Consider the following 19,636-nt stretch of genomic DNA (forward strand, 5'->3'; position numbering starts at 1 on the left):
AAAGACGACTGAACTTTACCTTTGAAGTCTGAGTGTTTGATTTCATGGTACTAGCTGTATTTATTTTGCAAGCATTTAGTACATTTTTGCTGAAATTTTGAGCCTCACCAAAACTATGCTGTGAAGGGCATATTTATTCATTTGACAATTATATTGGAAAAAGGGAATCCAAAGAAACAGTTTATCAGTATCTCTGGGCTGTTTTATTAGACCAACCATCCCAGTTTGCCTGGAACTGAGGTGTTTCCCAGGATACAGGACTCTTCCTGTGAGAACTACTTTCCCAACCTTAGGAGTGGGTCTCACAGCCGTGGTGTGCTGTATCACCTGCCCACCTGACTAGAGAGCAGGACCCATCATTAGCCAATGTTTATCTCGAGAGGCTGGCTGGAGAAAGTGCTCGGAATCTAACTGTAGAGCCCCATAGTGAAGTCTCCACACCTGTCACTGAGGTCTCTAGGATAAATCTAGCCTGCTTATCTAACCTCTAATTTTCTGAGGTACCCCAATCTCCTCCTAAGCTCTCGCCCTCAGCCACCATTTTTGCTGAAGCTAATTTAAGTGGATCTTCTTTACTTTGTTACCAGAAACGTAACTAAGCCAATCCTCTAGGTAAGAGCACTTCCAAGTTGAGAATCAGCCCTGGTTCTTCCGAGATGTTCCTCGGCTATTATTCAGGCTTACTGGAAATATCTGGCTCTCTGGTTGTAGGACTGAATTTTTATCCCAAGGGACCCATCCGCCAAATATGTATTTTAAATTTCAGATCAATAACTTGGCATCCTGGGTTCACTTCAGTATTTTTTAAAAAATGGCTTAACTGAGAACTGTATGGATTCTGTTAAAACCTGAGTCTGACACATTACCCCAGCCTCTTTCCCACGGGCACGTTAGTTGCACACAGGTGTTCAATCAAAGCTTCTCAGATGAATGACTAAAAACTCTACTCGTCTTTTGTTCTTGAGATTTGTTGCAAACTGCTGTACTTTCTAGTCACAAATAATTCTTTCCCTTTCGAACATTGTTAGTAAATGGATATAAATTTCTTGCATTAAGGTTCCCTTGCCTTTGGAACCGCTCCCCAGCACACCTGTTCTAACTTCCTCTCTGTTTCAGCTTTGGATATTTCACTTTTTAAGCCCTAAGTTTTTAAGACTACCAGCAGGCCATACCTGAGCTACCCTGTGTATCTTAGTAACCTTCCTCCCAAGTGTCCATCTCTCAGGTAACCCTCAGCTGGTCTGATTCCTCTCCAGCCATAGCACTTCCTCTCCTTTGCTGGGACTACTCCACAAAGGCTGAACTCACCCGACTTCTTCCCAGGCCTGTTTCTTACTTTATTTGTGCATCAGAAATCACTTGAGTAGCTTTCTGGGAGAAAAGGTGCTCTCCAAACCTATGGAATCAGACTACATACACACGTGCTCCCGAAAACTGCCTTTTTTTCTTTGGCCGAGCCCAGCAGCACGCGGGATCTTATTTCCACAACCGGGGATCAAACTCGTGTTCCCTGCAGTGGAAGCATAGAGTCTTAACCACTGGACCGCCAGGGACGTCCCCAGAAAGCTGCATTTTAAAAAAGCTCCCCAGATGTGATTTTGACGCACTGCTTAGAGCAGGCCCAAGCCTGGGTCTTCCAGATGCTAAGCATTTTTTTCATTCCTCCTCACACTTGGTTATCATCATTAGGAACTTAAAAGCAACTTAAACTTCCTGACCATTCTCTTCATTATAATCACTAACATTATATGGAACCCTACTAAGTGCTAGGTTGCTGTGCTTACAAAATACACCAGACACGACTTATCATTACTTTAAATAAAACACCGCTACTCAGGATTAAGCATGTATTTATTTTAGTTCAGTTAAAACAAACATAGGATGTTTCATTGAAACGGTGTAGCACTCTTTGCCAACAAGTCATACTGGAATTGTTGGCCTCTAACAGTACAGTGGGGATATTTACATTATATACAGAAAGCTTAACACACCCAGGTTCTCAAAGGTCTTAAATCACACTAGATATTTGATTTTATTACACTAGATCATTTTGTTAACTACTGCATTTTGAAAATTTAGACCTTATTTAAAATTTAAATAAGAGATCTGAACTTGCACCAAGTTTTCATGAAAAAAATGTGATGTTCAGCCAGTCTGTTTATTGCAAATACAATTTACACAGTATTTTAAATTTTTAGTGTTTACACAATTTGTTTATTGAAATCTCTGTACAGGTACTTTTGGGACCATTCTTATAGATACATAATGTGAATTCATCAAAATGCAGTTAAGAAACTTATAGGAATATATACATTTGAACCCAAGACCCAAACCTGACATTATATACAACCTATTTACAAATACATATGGACAGACAATGTATGTACATAAGATTATCATAAATATTGAAAAATAGGTTAGCTTTAATGGATTAATGCTGTTCTATAAATAACATTACAGTTATAACTGAAACATCCACGGAAGACAGTAATGCAAAATGAGGTGACACGACAGTGGTTTTAATACTGAAGACTGCTCATTACTGGGAATTCACTGTTTAGGAACCTCCAGGTAGACGAGATAGCTCCAAGAAAATCATGCAATGGAATTTACCCGTGGCAGTTGATTTTGAACCTCAAACAGCCAGGAGATTGGAGGAGCCTCCCACATCGATTTGCCGTGAGAAGAATTTTGTTTTTTTCATTTCTTCCTGGTTGCCATGGTATTTTCTCCCATAAGAAAGGATGTAAACTGTAGAGAACAACTCTTTACTTGGTATTCCCTGGTCAAGTCTTAAGATACACAACGAGCAATTCTTTCCAGGAATCCAACCAGAAGTGCCAATTCTTGGTCTGAGCTAGAGGTGAGGTTCTGGAGTCGAATGGAGTGCCAAAAGCCCAAATGAATGAAAGCAGTGCTGTAGAATCTGTCTTCTCACTGCCTTTCGAGATGGTCCCCACTTTAATTTTCGTAGAAACAAACAAAAACGGACCATTGGTTTCACCCAATGTAGCACTACAAGACGTCTTCCAGTTCCACAAGGGTCTTTGATTACAGACACATCTTGTCTGTAATTTAGTCACATATAATACAAGAATGCATAACAAAAATCATGTCTGCCACATTTCTGGCCCTTGCCTAAAACTAGAAATGTTTAGTTCAAGAGAACAACCTTATAGCCAGGTGACCAATGAATGATTCCATTATTTGCTTCCCCCAACCACTAATGGAATTATGTATATTAGATTTTAGACATTATGCCTGATGAGCAAAGTACCACATTATTTAATAATATATTCACCATACACCATGACGTACAATAAATGTGCTCTTAAAGCCAAATAATTTTTTCACTTCTAACTGGGATTAAAATAGGAAGGGTGGTCATGCAGTCGGACCAATAGTTACACTCAGGTTGCACTGTTTTCCCTAGCTAACCATTTGTTGGATGTAAACAAGTAATTCTATGTTGTACAAGAATGAGATGACAAGCCAGTGCACATGAGTTTTTTAAAAAGCTTACTGCATGAGAAACCCAGTGGCCTATACGAAGAGAACTTATATTGTACCAAATATTGGTGTAACCTATGGATTAGACCTCTACTGTAGACAAAACATGAACACAACTAAACCATACATTGTCAAGTAATTCACACTTCCAGGAGCAGATGAGCATTTTGAAAAGTTGTACTCTCTGGGTAGAATAGTTTTGGCCTACAGCCATCAAATGCCCATTTTCCACTGCTGGAAGCAATGCCAAAAAAGGGCTGGCCCAAAAAAAAACCCAGAGCTGTTAACACAACTCTGGAGGCAGATGCAACTGAATAAACCCTGTTTTACCCAATTGCACTATTTGGTACCTCAAAATTAGTTATTTTATTTCCCATAGAAATATCTGCATTATCTTCCATTCTAACAGATTGAAGCCATAAATACTTCAGAGTCTAAATGAACCAAATTATTTGGGGACAGAGAAGAAAGGTGATGATGAGAGTTCATCTGATTTGGTATAGCCACAATCAACCAATTATCCTTTCATGGTGAAGTCTGAATGGAAATAAAAACTATGCTCCTATTCATGGTACAATGTTTCATTACATCATTTTCTCTAAAAATTATTTTGGGTAAAAAAAGTATTTGGCTTAGTATGCCTACAAAAAGGCAAATCATTTCATAATACTAGTATTTGTTTTTAAATAACAATGAATTATTTTTTAACAGAATTCACTGACAACTGCTTTTGGATAAAGTTCAAAAAAAGCAATTTTTAAAGAATAGTGCTTCTGAGGTCTTTAAATATTTTTGGTACAAAAAAATAATAGTATTTTTCCCAATGGTTATTTCAATACTTTGCTATAAATTAAGAAGAATTGTTTCTCACATCGAATGGTTCCATTAGGCACATTCAAGTAAAATCATAAAATATCCAAGTTAAACAATGACACAGCCAAACATGTGGCTTGATTAAAGTTAAGAGTTCGTCCATTCTCTGGAATGGAATAAAATTGTCACTTCCCTTAACCCGAGACTCGTGGTTTTGTTGTTAATATCCATTTCTATCATACAGAATAGCTTCTTTAAAAACAAAACAAAACAAACAAAGAGTTCACTTATTCTGCACTCAGAAGAACCAGCGAGGAATCTGCACTTCAAAAGGAAGTGAAACTGAAAAATTAGGTGAAATTTCATAGTAGCTGAGAGTTGACTCAACACTGGCATCAAATGGACTATCGAGTTTTAGTGGTGCTGCTGGTTAATGGCCACCTCCGGAGGCATTGTGGACCCAATCCAACACAATCAAGGTCATGCTTCCGGTCATCACCACTACGCCACTTAACAGGAAGAACAGAGCCTGCAATGAGCACACAGAGAAAACTGATCAGCAAGGAACAAAACATACGCTAAATATTCCTCTTTTTTTTTTTTTTTTTTTTTTTGCGGTACGCGGGCCTCTCACTGTTGTGGCCTCTCCCGTTGCAGAGCACAGGCTCCGGACGCGCAGGCTCAGCGGCCATGGCTCACGGGCCCAGCTGCTCCGTGGCATGTGGGATCCTCCCGGACCGGGGCACGAACCCACGTCCCCTGCATCGGCAGGCAGACTCTCAACCATTGCGCCACCAGGGAAGCCCCCTCCTTCTACTTTTAAAAATGGGCTTATAATTACTAAAAGCATGTCCATAATACTTCACAGAGCTACAGTTTTACCTTGCTAAAGATAGTTAAACTGTCTTAAGTGAGTGATCAAGGGGTTATCTATAGAGTACTAAGTAACTGTATCTTTGAAACTTTCTCAAATTTTCCCTTTTCATTCCTTTGTATGAAATGAAAGGGTAAACAATTTTCTTTGCTAAATAAATTATTTCATATAATAGAACTGGACTGGGATTTTTACATTTTTTAGAAGGAAAAAAATTTAACTTACAAAATCAAATCCAAGTCATCTTAAAAATGCAGCCTGAGTCGAAGCTGGAGGTTTTTCTAAGAGACATGAGTAGGTCTACTCCTAATCCTACCCCCTTCAGTTACTGCACTACATATTTTACGTGAAATAAGATGATAGTTGTTGGTTCACAAACAATTCTAGTAGTTTACTCAGACTACAATAGTAGTGGCGAGTAAGGACTGAAATGCGGTCTTTCTCCTAAATATCCCCACCAGGATCATTTGTGGTTAACATACCACATTCTTTGTCAAATCAGTCGTTATTATACTTTAAAGTGTAATAGCAGCCCCCTCCCTAACCCCCAAGCTTTGCTTTGAAAATGGTTAGTCTCATTTGACTAAATACCCCATTATTTCTCTTTTATATACTCCAGGCCCATTTAAGTGCTGGTCACACAGTAGGCAGTCCAACAAATACTGGTTAAACAACGTTGAAAGTTGAGCCTGTATTATCTTTACTTTACACTCTATCTCTATTCCTAAAATATCTAATAACTTTCTTGCAGTTAACTTAAGCATACGTATTAGATGGCAAACCATCTCTCACCTCCTCTCCCAATCTTCCATCTGTGAAGTACACAGTTACAGACATATTTGTTTACTAGAAACTTAAAATGAAACTACAATAAACGACATTTAGGAGACTAAAATTAAAATCAGTTGAGGAACTTCTGGCATTAGATTATTATTATTTCTCCAGTCATAATCTCTCACTCACCCCAATCTTTTGTACAGACTTCATAGGTTCTTTCTTCACTAACTTGATATAAAAGGCAGATGGAAGAATAAAAATTAACATAGCAGCTGCAGATGCACCTGTAAAAGAACATTTACCAGTTCTTAAGAATCACTTGTTATTCATTTTATAAACATTAAAATCCCTGATATTTCAAGCAACTTTGATACTTCCTAAAACTTACCAATGAAACCAAAGATATCCCTAATAGTTGGTACAAAGATGACAAGTAAATTGGTAAATGCCAAGATAGACATTGTAATGATACTATGACGCCACCAACTGAAATCTTTGGTTGCACACAGCAAGTGAGTTATGGAACTCCGGATCTGCAAAAATAAGTGGATAAATAAAAACTGCAGATTTAATTAATGAAAAAAACAAACCCCAAACAACAGGATATATATATCAACTAGCAGCTATTTAAATACTAAAATTGTACCCCTCCTCAATTGCTGTTTTCTAAATATCTGAACACTAGAAAGATCACTGTGACTTCAATTACGGAAAAAAATATCCCAGGATATGTTTTAAAGATGTATGAAACATTAAAAAAAAAAACAAAAAAAAAACCTTCAAAAACCCGCATCAACTCGATACTGCTGTAGCAGTGTTTCCCTTCTCCCAAAACATAGAAATCACACAAATCTTCATGTTTCACAATTCATTCCTACTGAAAGGTTACTTACTGGGAAAATAACTACAGGTACTGTCAGGGTGACAGCCACCAACACAGCCAAACGGACGACGAGAAGCAGAACATCAGCTCCCATGATGGAAGAGTAGGTATGAAGCAATTCTGACTCGACGTGTTCTACAGAGAAAAGCCAAGAAAAAAAAAAGCTTCAAGTGTGCTGTCCTCTTTGGAGATTAGTTAGAAAATCTAACTTAACGGGAAAATCTGCACCAAAGTTATTAGCTACTCACAAAACGACCACAAACTAAGAGGTTAATAAGATTAATTTGGAATTAGGGTTAATGCAATTAAAATAACATTGAAAAAAAGTTTCTAAATACCAAGGAGAGATTTAGCCACATGACCCCCATTAAAAACAACAGGAGCTAAATAGCTAAATCCCATGGTCTGGCTTACAGTGTGTGTGTGTGTGTGTGTGCTGTATTAATCTGAAGGGGGTGGGAGAGGAGAGTCAGGCTGAACCTAAATGCAAGCACATCACGTAAAAAATGCCATCGAATGGCTAATGGTAGATTTGGGAACGTGGATTCTAGAAGTCACTGACTCAATATACGCTACAGGAAATTCTAAGCTCTAAATTCAATCGTTCATCACAAATATGAAATATACCAAAACAGACCGAGTTTTTAAAGTGACAGAAGTATACATATAAAAGTATCAATTCCATTTCGTTAACTATCCTTTTTGTAAACTAGACGTTATTTACCATAAAACGTCAGGTATCCAAAGAGGGCAGCAAGCAGGTACATGAGAAACATAGCAAAAAACGAAATCTTGGACACGTTCATCATTCTTCTACGGCTGCGGCTACACAAATTCAAAGGAAAATACAGATGCGTACTTTAGCAGCAGTTATAGCAGTAATTGAAATTTTTTCTAGTTTTTCCAATAAATTTATATAAAAGTAGGTAAAAAGCACTCACCCTTTAAGCTCTTCATAAATGGGAAGAACAGCAGGATGACAGACAAATGAAAAGGTCAGAATTGGCACAGCATAGACAGTCTGCAAAAAACGTAAACACTTTCTTAATATCCTGATATAACAAACTCATGTTATCACAGTTCTGCAGCTTGTATTTATATTTATTAATCTTAGAATCAAAGCCTAAAATGATGTTTTCTGGCATAATTAGCTCCCACTCTTCTAATTTTTTCACTGAGTGTGATTGATATCCTCCATTTCCAAATGTATCAGTTATGAACATCAGACGATCATTTCATCTCTCAATCTACTTTAAGCTACAAACCAACACTTTCTTCTCAGTCCTCAATAATGAGCTAATCATGTTTCCTAAAGGGCAGCTATGACCCGATCTTCCTTTACCTTGGGAGTGTTTTAAAATTTCTAGTGGGTATTTTCCCTGTTTTCTTCCCTAAAATCTTCCTCTGAGGACACAAAGATTATAGTTACCTGTGAGTTGAAGATAAAATAATGTGGTTGGCAAGAATCACCTTCAGTCATATTAAAAGCCACATCAGGTACAAAAGCTGTTGGCTGTGCTAAGGTGCTGTTTATGGTTTCATTAATAAGAAAAGCAACTTCTGCAGGACAAGAAATCTGAAATTTCTTGCAAACCACCTGAAAATACATTATTTTGCATTTGTTAGACTGAATAATGTGACAGGGCTTAGAAAAAGAATCTCTAGCTTTAAAGAAAAATTATACCTACCACAATCAGAAAGAACATCATACACAACAAGGAAAGGCCACTGGTGTACCCCAAATACCCTATAAGGAGAAAAAAAAATTGGTATTCGTTTACTAAAACAGGTTTAGGGCAAATATAACTCAATTCTGCTTGCAAGACTTCAGTGTGGACACATCAAATTTCTAATGCTTATACAGTAAGATGTAGAATAACTTAAAAATACTTGTTAATAACTAAATCAATAACAACTATCCTTTTTTATTTTTATAAAGCACAAGATGTTGTAAATGTCAACAGAATATTTGGGCCCTTTGGTAACCATCCTGCTAGAATTTTTCAAAGACCTACAAGTTCTGAATGCTGAAATTCACAAAGGTATGTTTTCGGGGCTCTTTAGCTCTTATTAATTTCTATTAAAAGGAAGCCAACCAGCTGGTGAGGCTCATTTCAATTTTCTTTAGAGATGGGTGTGCTCACCTAAATTCCTCAGCAGTGACAAGGGAAGAATGAGCACCAGTGAGACCAACAGAACCAAATAGTCACCGTTCAGATACCACAATCTGAATTAAAGAAAAGAAAAACAAGGTCACAACCAGCCACAAAAATACTCAGAATAACATACATTTCTTTTCACAAGACTCGTTTTATACTTTAAAAAAAGACAGGTTTGGAAAGAGTATCGCTTATTCAAAAAGCCCACATAGACAGAATAGATTTCTAACTTTGAGCGCTCAATGCATATTCACTCAGGTTAGAGATGGGATCTCAAACAGTGTAACTTCTGTCCCACTGTTTGCTCTGGGAAGGCTGCCAGCTGATTCATAACATAAAATGCTTCTTAAAGGCTTGATACTAACGTAGGGAACAAAGTGGCATTGTTAAGCCAGTAATCTTATCTTTAAGCATTTTTAGAAAACTGTGTGCCAACTTCATCAGAGCTTTAGCTCACTTTTTTTGATGCTGGAAACAAGGAAATTTTATAACAAGTTTCTTTCAGACGTTTGTTAGCAAATGTACTTACTAAACATTTCAACAAGGAATTTCTCACGCTTCGATAAAATACATAGGCAAAAACAAAACAACAAAACCCAGTCCCCTAAAACAAGAACTTATTCCAGGTTGCCAAGAGTATGTTGTGACACCTTGACCCACCTTGACTCCAACAGTAAAAAGATCCCTTCTGAACTCAAGAGAAAATGTTATGCATCTCTCCTAAGAATTCTAGCAATGCCTTTTCCTTTTTAGGTAATCAACTACACCATTTAAAATCACTTATTTTCAAATTCTAATTGCCCTGTCAATTGTACTCTGCTCACTTCAGCAATAAAGACCCCCCCCCCACAGAAAACTAATATTTAAAGATCAGCTTACTAAACTAAATTTCAAATGCCACAGAGATAACCAAACCGCTCTATTTTGAGATAATGAGCTGCATGTAAGCTGTGAAGTACATTATCCCTCCTCATGTGTACTTTAGATAAAAACCTGTTAGTCCACTCGGATGAATAACTTCGCTAGAAGGACAAGGTTTGTACAGCATAGCCATACATTTTCTGGTATGCTGCACTTTAAATATATGAAATTTCAAATTCACGAAAATCAGACAGGAATTGATTTTTAATGTAATTCAAAATGTTAATCCTAAATTAGGTTGGGGTATGAGTTATTCAACTATAATTTCTTGGGACAGTAAATATAAAGAGAAAAGGGAAGTAGGTTCCAGAAAACCTGTTTTCACACGCAGGTTAGAAATTTGTTATTCAGAGTTATACAACTAGTATAACTTGTCCTATAACTACTGTCTTTGGACTTTCATTCTCAAAGTTTCAAATCAGTTTCTGGCAGGACTTCTTGGTCAGTTTCAAAAGGAGCATTTACAAAAAATAATTTACTGATAATCATTTTGTATCCAACTTTGATAAAAATGTATCTAACCATTTTAGACTGTAATTGTTTCTTAGGAGTAACCTTACTTAGCACCTACCCAGTTGTATCTTCAATGTTCATTAATGCCTGGATCACCAAAGGTAACTCATATTTCACTATGAAGAGGTAGCTTGACATAGCTGGAGGAAAACAAAATTATACCATTACAAGTGCAAAATGTGGCATGTGACACCAAAAGTAACGTGTCACCACTCTCCGCTACATAAAGAGCAAAAAAGTCTACCCAAACCGTCCTTTAAAAATTCTTACCTCCAATGTTCTGCATTGTAATCGATCCAGAGGCTGCAAGCTTTCCAACCATTCCAAATGCCTTATGTCCCAGTTGTTCATACAATAAAGACCCTGTAATTTAAGGAACACAGAAGCATGAAGCAAGTATTTTATAAGAGAAAGAAAATCATGACAGGCATTAACTGTTTTAGAAATATCAAAAATGCTACCATACCTCCTTCATTGGCAGTCTTCAAAAGGAGATGAACAGAATACAGGGAAAATATTGACACAAATGTCAACAGGATTCTGATGAGAGAAGGAAGAGGCACAGGGTTATAAATAAGCACGTCTATATTTAAAAACAATTCTTTTTGGCTTTATTTAAACAGTAAATATGGAACTTGTCCTAATATTTTGTGTACTAGACAGAATGCCCCCTAGGACAGGTGTTCACTCTCCTGACTAGAGTGTCAACAAGTTCTCTTACCTGGCACTAAACATGACTGCATCATGTCTCAGGTAATAACTCTACAGTACTGGTTAAGAACAGGGTTCACCCACTGAACCAAAGGTGCTGGGAGACACTGGAAAACCTAACTTTTCAGTGGTAGAGTTACAAGACTTATATTTTGATTTTGGCACCATGATAATTAGCTGTGTACTTGCCACTTCTCTGCATTGTATAGTTCCTTTTATCTATAAAATGGTTTTAACACCTGCCAGTTACTTGTGAAATACAAATGAGACAGATTCAGGAAAGGTCTTGAGACTACTTGGACCACGTAGATAAGCAAAGGAATGGGACTATAAAGGAAGTGGAGGGAAAGATACTGACATGTTAAGTGTCAGGCACAGCTTTACAAACAAATGGGCACAAATCAGAGAAGTAACTACTGGAACCATATACTACATTGTACACCATGGTATGGAAGACAGGCCCAGCATTGTCAGTTAAACAATGCCTGTGCTAGAACAAGCAGGCTATCAGTCCGACTGGGCTGTCTCCTCCCTCAGTACTTTCGCTTGGATGGAACAGGAGAAAAAAAAAAAAAAAAAAGAATAGAGAGGAACTAAAAGTTCTCTACTAAGTCACTACGCTTTCCTTTAGGGCACACGTCCTCTCTCATTCCAGCTTTACTTTCTTCCCCCCACGCAAGCCAAGAAGAATATAAATTTCTTTTTATTAAAAGGAACAACAACAAATCAAAATCAGGGAAACTCATAGAAAACTCTGCAAACAAGAAGACAGTCACATTTTCCAAATTCTTTACTGGCAAACTGAATACAGTACCTTATATGGTACTGGCAAAGAAACTGATGTCTCTTAGTTAAACAGAGGTGGTAGCATTAAGCTGCCATTCTAATGCCCAAAGTTTCATGGGGTCTAATCTGCAGTGGAAATGACACAATCAGCCTCATCTCTAACTGGACAAAGCATGGCTTAATCAAAGACAATGTTCAAAGTGTGCTGACAAATTCAGTCCTTTCTTTTACATAGAAAGGACAATGAGGAATGAACAGACTTCATAACCCTTGAGGTCACTTTCAACCTCAAGTTGAGTCTACTTTACAGGGTAAGCTACAAGAGTTGTTTAACCAGATGATAGCAGCCATGTGGCTTTTGAACCATTTACGTCTATACCTCCAAATATACGTTGTAAAATACTGATGGATTTAAAAACTCACTTTAGCACTCTTAATATTACTTAACCATTTATTAAATGGTTAATCATCAAACATACAGACCCTATTAGAGTATAAATAATTTCAAAAGTGCAAGGGTAACGTATCAGAATTTTGCTTTCTCTTACGAAACAAAGGTGCCATGTTATCTCATGTAAATTCTGCACCATAACCACACTGGGAGCATTTAAAAACTGCCTCCAGTTTTTATATTAAGAGTTAGGTAGGGTTTCAAATATTTAACAATGATGCCATTCAAGTACCCCACTAAAAACTTTGAAACTCTAGGGTCCTTTCTACAAAAATTCCTGGCTCTTGGTCTTATATGTCAAAAAGCCTCATGCTCATGAAGCAAGCTGAGTGAATCCTAGCTTCCAAAGCTCAAAGCCATGCTTAACTTCAGCGTGGAATTTCACCACGAAGCAGAGCTTTGCGAAGGTCTGCTTTTCTTTTCATGAACATTCTACTCTGCTAGAAAAAAATAACTTGAGTAGAAGGCACCAGTCAGTTAACTAAAACATATCTGTAGCAAAGAGACAATTCCATGCTACGTGCATATGTGGTTTCTTTGCCTGATAGTAAATCACACTATCTTCCACTGAAAGTTCCTTAGCCAGGAGCCCACAGAAGCCCAATCTTAGTTGCTATGATACAAACATCACTGAAAACGCATACTAAACTTCACATGTATTTTTCTTTTATGCTTGTTTTTTCCTGGGAATAAGGTCCATACTTTTACATTCTCCAAAGGTCAGTGACCCCCCCCCAAAATGGTTAAAAACTGCTGTTCTAAAGTCTTCTACAGCTCCAAAATTCTGTTCTAGGTATTTACGCTGGAAAGCACAGGAGTAACTAATTCTAACTGGACAACTAGGGGGAAAAAAAAGGGAATTCAAAGCAGGTACTTATTAAAATATTCATCTTTTGCTGTGGCAATCACATAGACCTGGAAGAGATAAATATTAAAAAGAAAACAAAAAATAAATTAAAAAATCACATATGGGTTGCTTTTACGGGTCCAGAAAATTGTGTCTCACTTTTCTTAAAAACATGTTCTAGGTTAGACAAATACCACCACACCCTATATATTAAAAAAAAAAAAAGTTGTTTTCTTTATGTACAAAAGGAGCCACAGGTCCTTGGGGAGACTGTCAATTTACCAAACTGACTTGAAGGATACCATGCTTTTTAATATTTCTTGCTTCAGAGTTTGCCAGAATAAAAATTCTACCCTGGATTTATCAACAGTTCTTTTCAAATATTCAAGCCCTATTCAACTGTAACTATCCTCTTTGACTTTAAAGACTTCTTGGTTTAATTATCGGTTTTAAGAGTTGTCCTTATTTTTCCTACCTAATTGGCTTTTTTGATATCATGCAGTTACGTAGCAGAATAAAGAGATTTTCAGATTTCTCATATTTTAACTTTTAAGCAAATGATCTTTAAGCCAACTACTTCAACTGTAAATTCAGTCTCTGGAGCCAAAATATATGTTGTATCATCATATTTACTGCCCTGCATGGCAGACTCACTACTTACACATACTTACATAAAAAGAGCAATTCCAGTATTAGCCATGGCATAAGAAAGCCCAAGGATTCCACTGCCCACAATCGCATTGCTCAGATTAAATACTGACATTCCAAAGGAAGTAGTACCTGGATGCTACATAGAGGGAAAACGATAACCAAACATATAACAATAATTAAATGGAGAAAACCAGCTTTGGGCAAGTTAGATTTGAAATCTAAAAGTAAAACTATTCTTTTACTCCATAAAGCCACAGAAACATAAATTATTTTTAACTTACAAAGTCTGTTTCATACTTCTTCTTCCCCAAATTCGACTCAAGTAAAAAGTTCTGGTTTTCAGGATCTACATCTGCATAATGGCTACAAAAAAAGAAAAAAAAAATCCTAAATTGGATTGAAATATACAAAGGAATGCTTCAACACAAAACGGTCCCCGCGTTTAGCTGTCACACATCTTTACTTAAATGCGTATTAAGTAGTAGTCGACTTTCACACGACACCATGTCATGGCAACCACCGGATAATCTTCCAGAGATTACATGCTCTCTCCAAACGCTACAGTAATTTAAAGCAACAGAAGAAGAGTTCCAGGTAAAGAACCTCCGATGCACACAGGCCGTTTTTTAAAAAGCACACAACTTCTCCCACCTTTTCAGAGCAGCTTGTTTGGTGGGGTAGGAGTAGTTGAAGTCACTGTTGGAACTGTAGCTGCTGCTGTCCTCATCTGGGGAAATACTGAACCTTCCCATTTCGGCTTTCTTCATGCTGGTCGGCAGGAGGAATCAGGCGCAGCGAGTAACGCTCGGCTCCTTTTGTCCTTGGAGATGCACTGGCCCGCGCGGCTGCCTGTGAAGGTAGAGGCGGCGCGTCAGGACTGCAGAGCCCGCCCTGGTCACGTGACGCCGCCGGGCGGCGCTGCTAGGCTGATTCATCCCCGGCCAGGCGAGTGGAAAAGTACCAGCCGAGCGCGAAGGGCGGGGGCGCGCGCCGAGGGGCGGAAAAGTACAGACCGCGGAGCCGCGGAGAACAAAGATGGTCCCCCTGCAGCGCTGCGCCTGCGGAGGCCCACGCCCCCCCAGACCCCGATGACCCTCTCCAACGGAATTTAGTGTTTCTCCCTCTCCATTCTCTCAAGTTTCACGGGAGGGGTGCGGGGGCTCTGTTTTGCTTTTCCCGCAGCCTCCTAGGTCGTGCACAGGCACGCAGGGCAAACATCCCACCCAGGCATTGGCTAGGCGTGCACTGCATGTACCCCAGGCGCGCAGCTCCCCCTTTCTAACATTTACAATAGCAATGCCGCGTAATTCGTCCTTTCACACCTGGAGCCCCCAGATGGCGAAATGCCTCAGCAGCAGACAGACTCGAAGGGGGCGGAAAGGGCGAACATGAGTCCTCTCCCGAGAAAGGGAGCAGAGGGCGCGCAGAGGCGTCAAGGGTTTGTTTACACGCGCACGCCCGTGCCCTCGAGCACACCAGTCCACAGGCATTTGGCTAGCGAGCGCTTCGCCCGGCCGGCCCCTCCTCTGCCCGAAAAGGAAACTGATGCAATATCGATCGCCGATTGTCAAACGTTCCCGCTTGTCTTCCCCAATCCTGGCCTCCGCTACACTAAAAGCCCGAACCCACTCCCGTCGCCCCCAAAGTCCAAGACCCGTTTATGTAATTATTTTTATTAATTCAATTCAGTCACAAGACTTGTCGCAACGGAGCCTCGGGGCCCGGCTGGCTCCCCTCCCCCTAACAGGAGGATGCGGCTCCGCTCCGGGCGGGCACGCAGCCCCCGCGCCCCTCCCTCGCCCGGAGGAGGGCCGCGACCTCGGTGCGGACCGGGATCGAAGGCTGGCTAGCACACCGAAAAAGCCCCCCCCCCCAGGAGTAAACGACCGCGGCAGCTGCCTTCCCGCCGCGGCCCCTCCCGGACGCCCCTCCCCCACTCCCACCCGGGCCCCGAGCCCTTTGCAGACGCCCCCGCGCGCATTACCTCGGTAGGCTCGACTCCTGTATCCCGGAAACAACACGCAAACGCCTTCGGTGAGTTTTTCTCAAACAGAAATCGTAAAAAAAAGAAAAACAAAACGGAAAATCCAACTAGAAGCAGGAAAGCAATTTTAACTAAACAAGGAAATGGCAAGTTGCCGCCCCAATCGTCCGGCGTCCGCCGTCTGAAGGGAAAGGAGCGAGTGTGCGGGAACGCGTGGTCGGGCAGCTGGCGCTTCTGCACGAAAAGCGATCCAGCACGGCAGCCTCGCGCGGCTCTGGAGCCAGCGGCGCGAGCGGCGGGTTATAGCGGCCGCCTTGGAGGACGCGTCAGTGGGCGGGGCCCCAGCCGCCGGGTGCCTGCTCTTTGTGTATCAACACCACCTGGGCTCCGCCCCCCGCCCGCCCGGGCCCGCAAGGCCCCACCCCGCCCCACCCGCGTCCGTCCCCCGCGGCTGACTCGGGCCGCCTAGCCCCGCCCGCTGGCGCCCCCCTCCTCCCGGGCCAACCCAGCTCTGCTGTCTCCTGGTCAGCCTTGGAAAGACGCCCCCCGTGCTTCCCCCGGTCTGTCCCTTTCAGCCCGGACTGGTGCCCAAGACAGGAACCTTGTCTTTCAGGAACCTTCTCCTTCAAATACCCTTTCGTCCGAGTTTCCAGCAGGCTTTGCTTTCTCCTTGAGGCTTTTTGGGGACACATCTCGCCCACCCAATCCTTTCCTGCCGGTTATTTTTGTGATTTACATGGGGGGTTTTCTCTAGCAAAGTTGGGCCAACGCAGCAACGTTGTCTCCATGGTAGGTTTCTGTTCTCGTTCTTTCTTCTCCTAGACCTGCTTTCACTCTTCAAAACTAGCCTGATTAGGTCGGTTGGCAGCTCCATTTAGGGAGATCCTTTCTATACGGACACGGAAAACCCTATTAAGGGTAAAGCTACGTCCTGCCCAGTAAGCCAGACTGCTTGAAAGGGGTCCTTGGTTGGGGGCTTCGCTCTTCCGATGAAGTGTAGGAGTCCCACTTTCCCTTCGCAAACACATTGCAGTCATCCCACCACCCCACCCCAATTGGAGAGCTCTCCTCGCCTCTCTCTCCTTGTATTTACATAGGCGCTGCCTCGGTTGGAATGCTGGTCCTCCCCTTCCAGTGTTGATGTGGTCTTGCTGAGCCAGGCAACTAGGGGGCCCCTTCGCTGTGGAATACTCGGTGCTGCCGGAAAGGCTGGAAACAAAGGCCTCTTAGGAGAGAGAATTGTTGGTTGAATGAATGAATAAACAAACGATCTGACTTACTGCTCTCTTCCTTTTGAGGACGTGGGAGAGATTGGGCAGGGTTGGGTGTGATCACAATTTTTGCTTTCAATGTTTTCCTGAGGAAATCTGTACAACTGTCTATTTCCGTGGCACGTGAGGCTGCGGGTGCCCTCGGCCTGCACCAGTGTTCATGATTGACGTGGGGGGACCCGATTTCCCCTTTATACTGCTTTCTTCCCCCACCCCTTCGACTGGTCAGACCAGTCTCACCTAAACAATACTCTTGCTTGCTTTAGTGCCCAGCTTCTCACCATCACTCAAGGCTTAGTCACTGAGCCTCGGGAAAGCCTCCCTCCTCACCCCTCTTATTGCAGGGACTGTTTTCTAACCCATGTGGCGAGGACTTTTTAAAACCTATGCTGTCTTGTACTCAAAATTGTTCAAGTTTGTAGTCTTACCAGGGAGACTGTGAGCTCCCCAGGGCAAGTTTGGCACTTGATACACATTTGGGGCTGAAAAAACTTACCTTTCTTCCACGCACATTCCCTAATAACACCGATCAACTCTTGTCTGGAAAGCAATCTTAGTAGTGGGTTAGAGAGGACTCGCTGGAAGTTCCTTTCTATCAGGTTTCAACTGATGAAAATCAAAAGATCTTAAATCAGTTCTTCATCCAGGTTAGTCCCCTGCATAGTCAGAGGTGGTTATGGTTGGCAAATCCTACTCTCAGACTAGTTCTCTTGTCCATTGGATGTTTTGGTGGTTTGGATTGCAGTGCAGGCTTAAGGAAACCTGTAAAATTGAGGGGGTGTGTGCGTGTGTGTTGGGGGGAGGCCTGTAATCCTGTTCTGACTTCTCTATGACAAGAACCTGAACAGTAAATGACAAAAAAGAGGGGGAGGTATTGAAACATTGATTTTTTGTTCGCAAATTTGATTCATGTTTTCAAAGGCCACTTGAGGCATATCTGGTTACTCAAGTGGCTTCCAAGTGAGGCCTGATGTGCTTGAGTTTTTGCCCTTATGCCCTGGGCTAGAGTGCATGGGACACAGTACCCTGACCCAATTTCTAGGAAATTATACCGCCAAATTCTTGTTGGTCAGAAGTGCTATGACTTTGCTCTATTCCTAAGCAAATGTTTTAGCAGAACAGTGCCTTTCAGAGCTGCAGAATGGGACCCAGGAAAGGACAGTGATGAATTCAGTGGATTACTACACGCTTTTTTTTTTCTTTAATTCAATAGAACAAAATAGAATTTAAAATATCAGTATGCCATATATAGTAATGCTAGTACTATTCTATAAAACTAATTTGGATTATGTACAAATATGTATATATTCTGAGTTATGAAGTAAAATCTATTTCTTACTGTGGGCTGGGATCAAAGAATTTTGAAAGCTACTAAGAGTAAACCTATCCTAACACAGGAAAATAATCACAAATACTAGTTGTCAACTCTGGATTTTCAGGAATGCACTGCATTGTCGAGATAGGTCAGTAGAAGTTTTTAGGGAGGGTAGATAGCTCTCTTCTGTAGAATTATTTGACCATTATCACCTAATAAAATAGAGTGGGTCTGTTTCTGGGGGCTCTAGCTGTTTCCCAACCTGTGGTTGAACAAGATCATCTTCAGGATGGTCCTCAAAATTCTATTTATCCAGCATTTCAGTTTGCCCGAAGTGGGCTCCCACATTATATTTGCTTGTCTCTACCCTTCGTGTCCAGCCGAGTAGTTTCATTCTCAGGTTGGCTTTCGTGGCTTCCCTTGATGTGGCACTAGCCTATATGTCCGTCCTAATCCCCCACTATTCCTTGTGGTAGGCAGCTTCTGAGATGAAGCTCAATGAACCTCACCTGATATTCATACTCATTTGTAATCCCCTTTCCTTGAATATGGGTTGGACCTACTGATGTGCTTCTATTCAGCAAAAGTGACGGTATGTTACTTCTAAGATTAGGTTACAAAAAGTCTCTGGCTTCCGTCTTGTTCTCTCTTGCTCTCTCCCTCATTTGCTTTGAGGGAAACCAGCTGCCATCTTGTGAACTGTCCTACAGAGATGCCCACAGGGCAAGGAACTAATGTCTCTGGCAACAGTCCAGGGAAGCCTGCCAAGAGTCACAAGAGTAAGCATTGAAGCTGGTCATGGCCAGCTGAACCTTGAGATGACTGCAGTCCCAGCTAATACGTTAATGAGAGGACCCAGCTAAGCCCAGCCTGGATTCCTGACCCACAGAAATAAGTGATAATAAATGTTTGTTGTTTTATGCCACTAAGTTTTGCAGTAGTTTATTACTCGGCCATTGATAACTAATACATTCCCCTTCTTCTACCCTGTGCGTTTGCCACTGTTCTCGAACCATTTCCCATATCCCATTCAAACTTTACCCACTGCTTGGAATATTCTTCATACCTCCTCTTCCCTGCTATCACCATGTATCTAAACTCCTATCTTTCCTCTGAGGCCCACCTTAAATGCCAGACCTTTCATTAATTTCTCTTTATTTGATGCTCCCA

At 41.0% G+C, this 19,636-nt stretch overlaps 1 protein-coding gene across 1 annotated transcript; it reads right to left on the minus strand.

Annotated features, from left to right (window-relative positions):
- Positions 1–1,833: 1,833 nt before the first annotated feature.
- Positions 1,834–16,210, minus strand: SLC38A2 (solute carrier family 38 member 2). Its single transcript, XM_082851117.1, has 16 exons — positions 15,881–16,210; positions 14,548–14,745; positions 14,178–14,259; positions 13,917–14,032; positions 10,917–10,990; positions 10,721–10,813; positions 10,509–10,590; positions 9,002–9,084; positions 8,546–8,604; positions 8,287–8,454; positions 7,799–7,878; positions 7,582–7,682; positions 6,868–6,992; positions 6,363–6,507; positions 6,161–6,258; positions 1,834–4,852 (listed from the first exon to the last, which is right to left on the minus strand). The coding sequence occupies exons 2-16, from the start codon at positions 14,661–14,663 to the stop codon at positions 4,754–4,756; spliced, it is 1,521 nt and encodes a 506-aa protein (XP_082707243.1). The 5' UTR covers positions 14,664–14,745; positions 15,881–16,210; the 3' UTR covers positions 1,834–4,753.
- Between the last annotated feature and the right edge of the window lie 3,426 nt (positions 16,211–19,636).

This window comes from Leucopleurus acutus (assembly GCF_964270905.1).
Source record: "Leucopleurus acutus genome assembly, chromosome: 11".
NCBI lineage: Eukaryota > Metazoa > Chordata > Mammalia > Artiodactyla > Delphinidae > Leucopleurus > Leucopleurus acutus.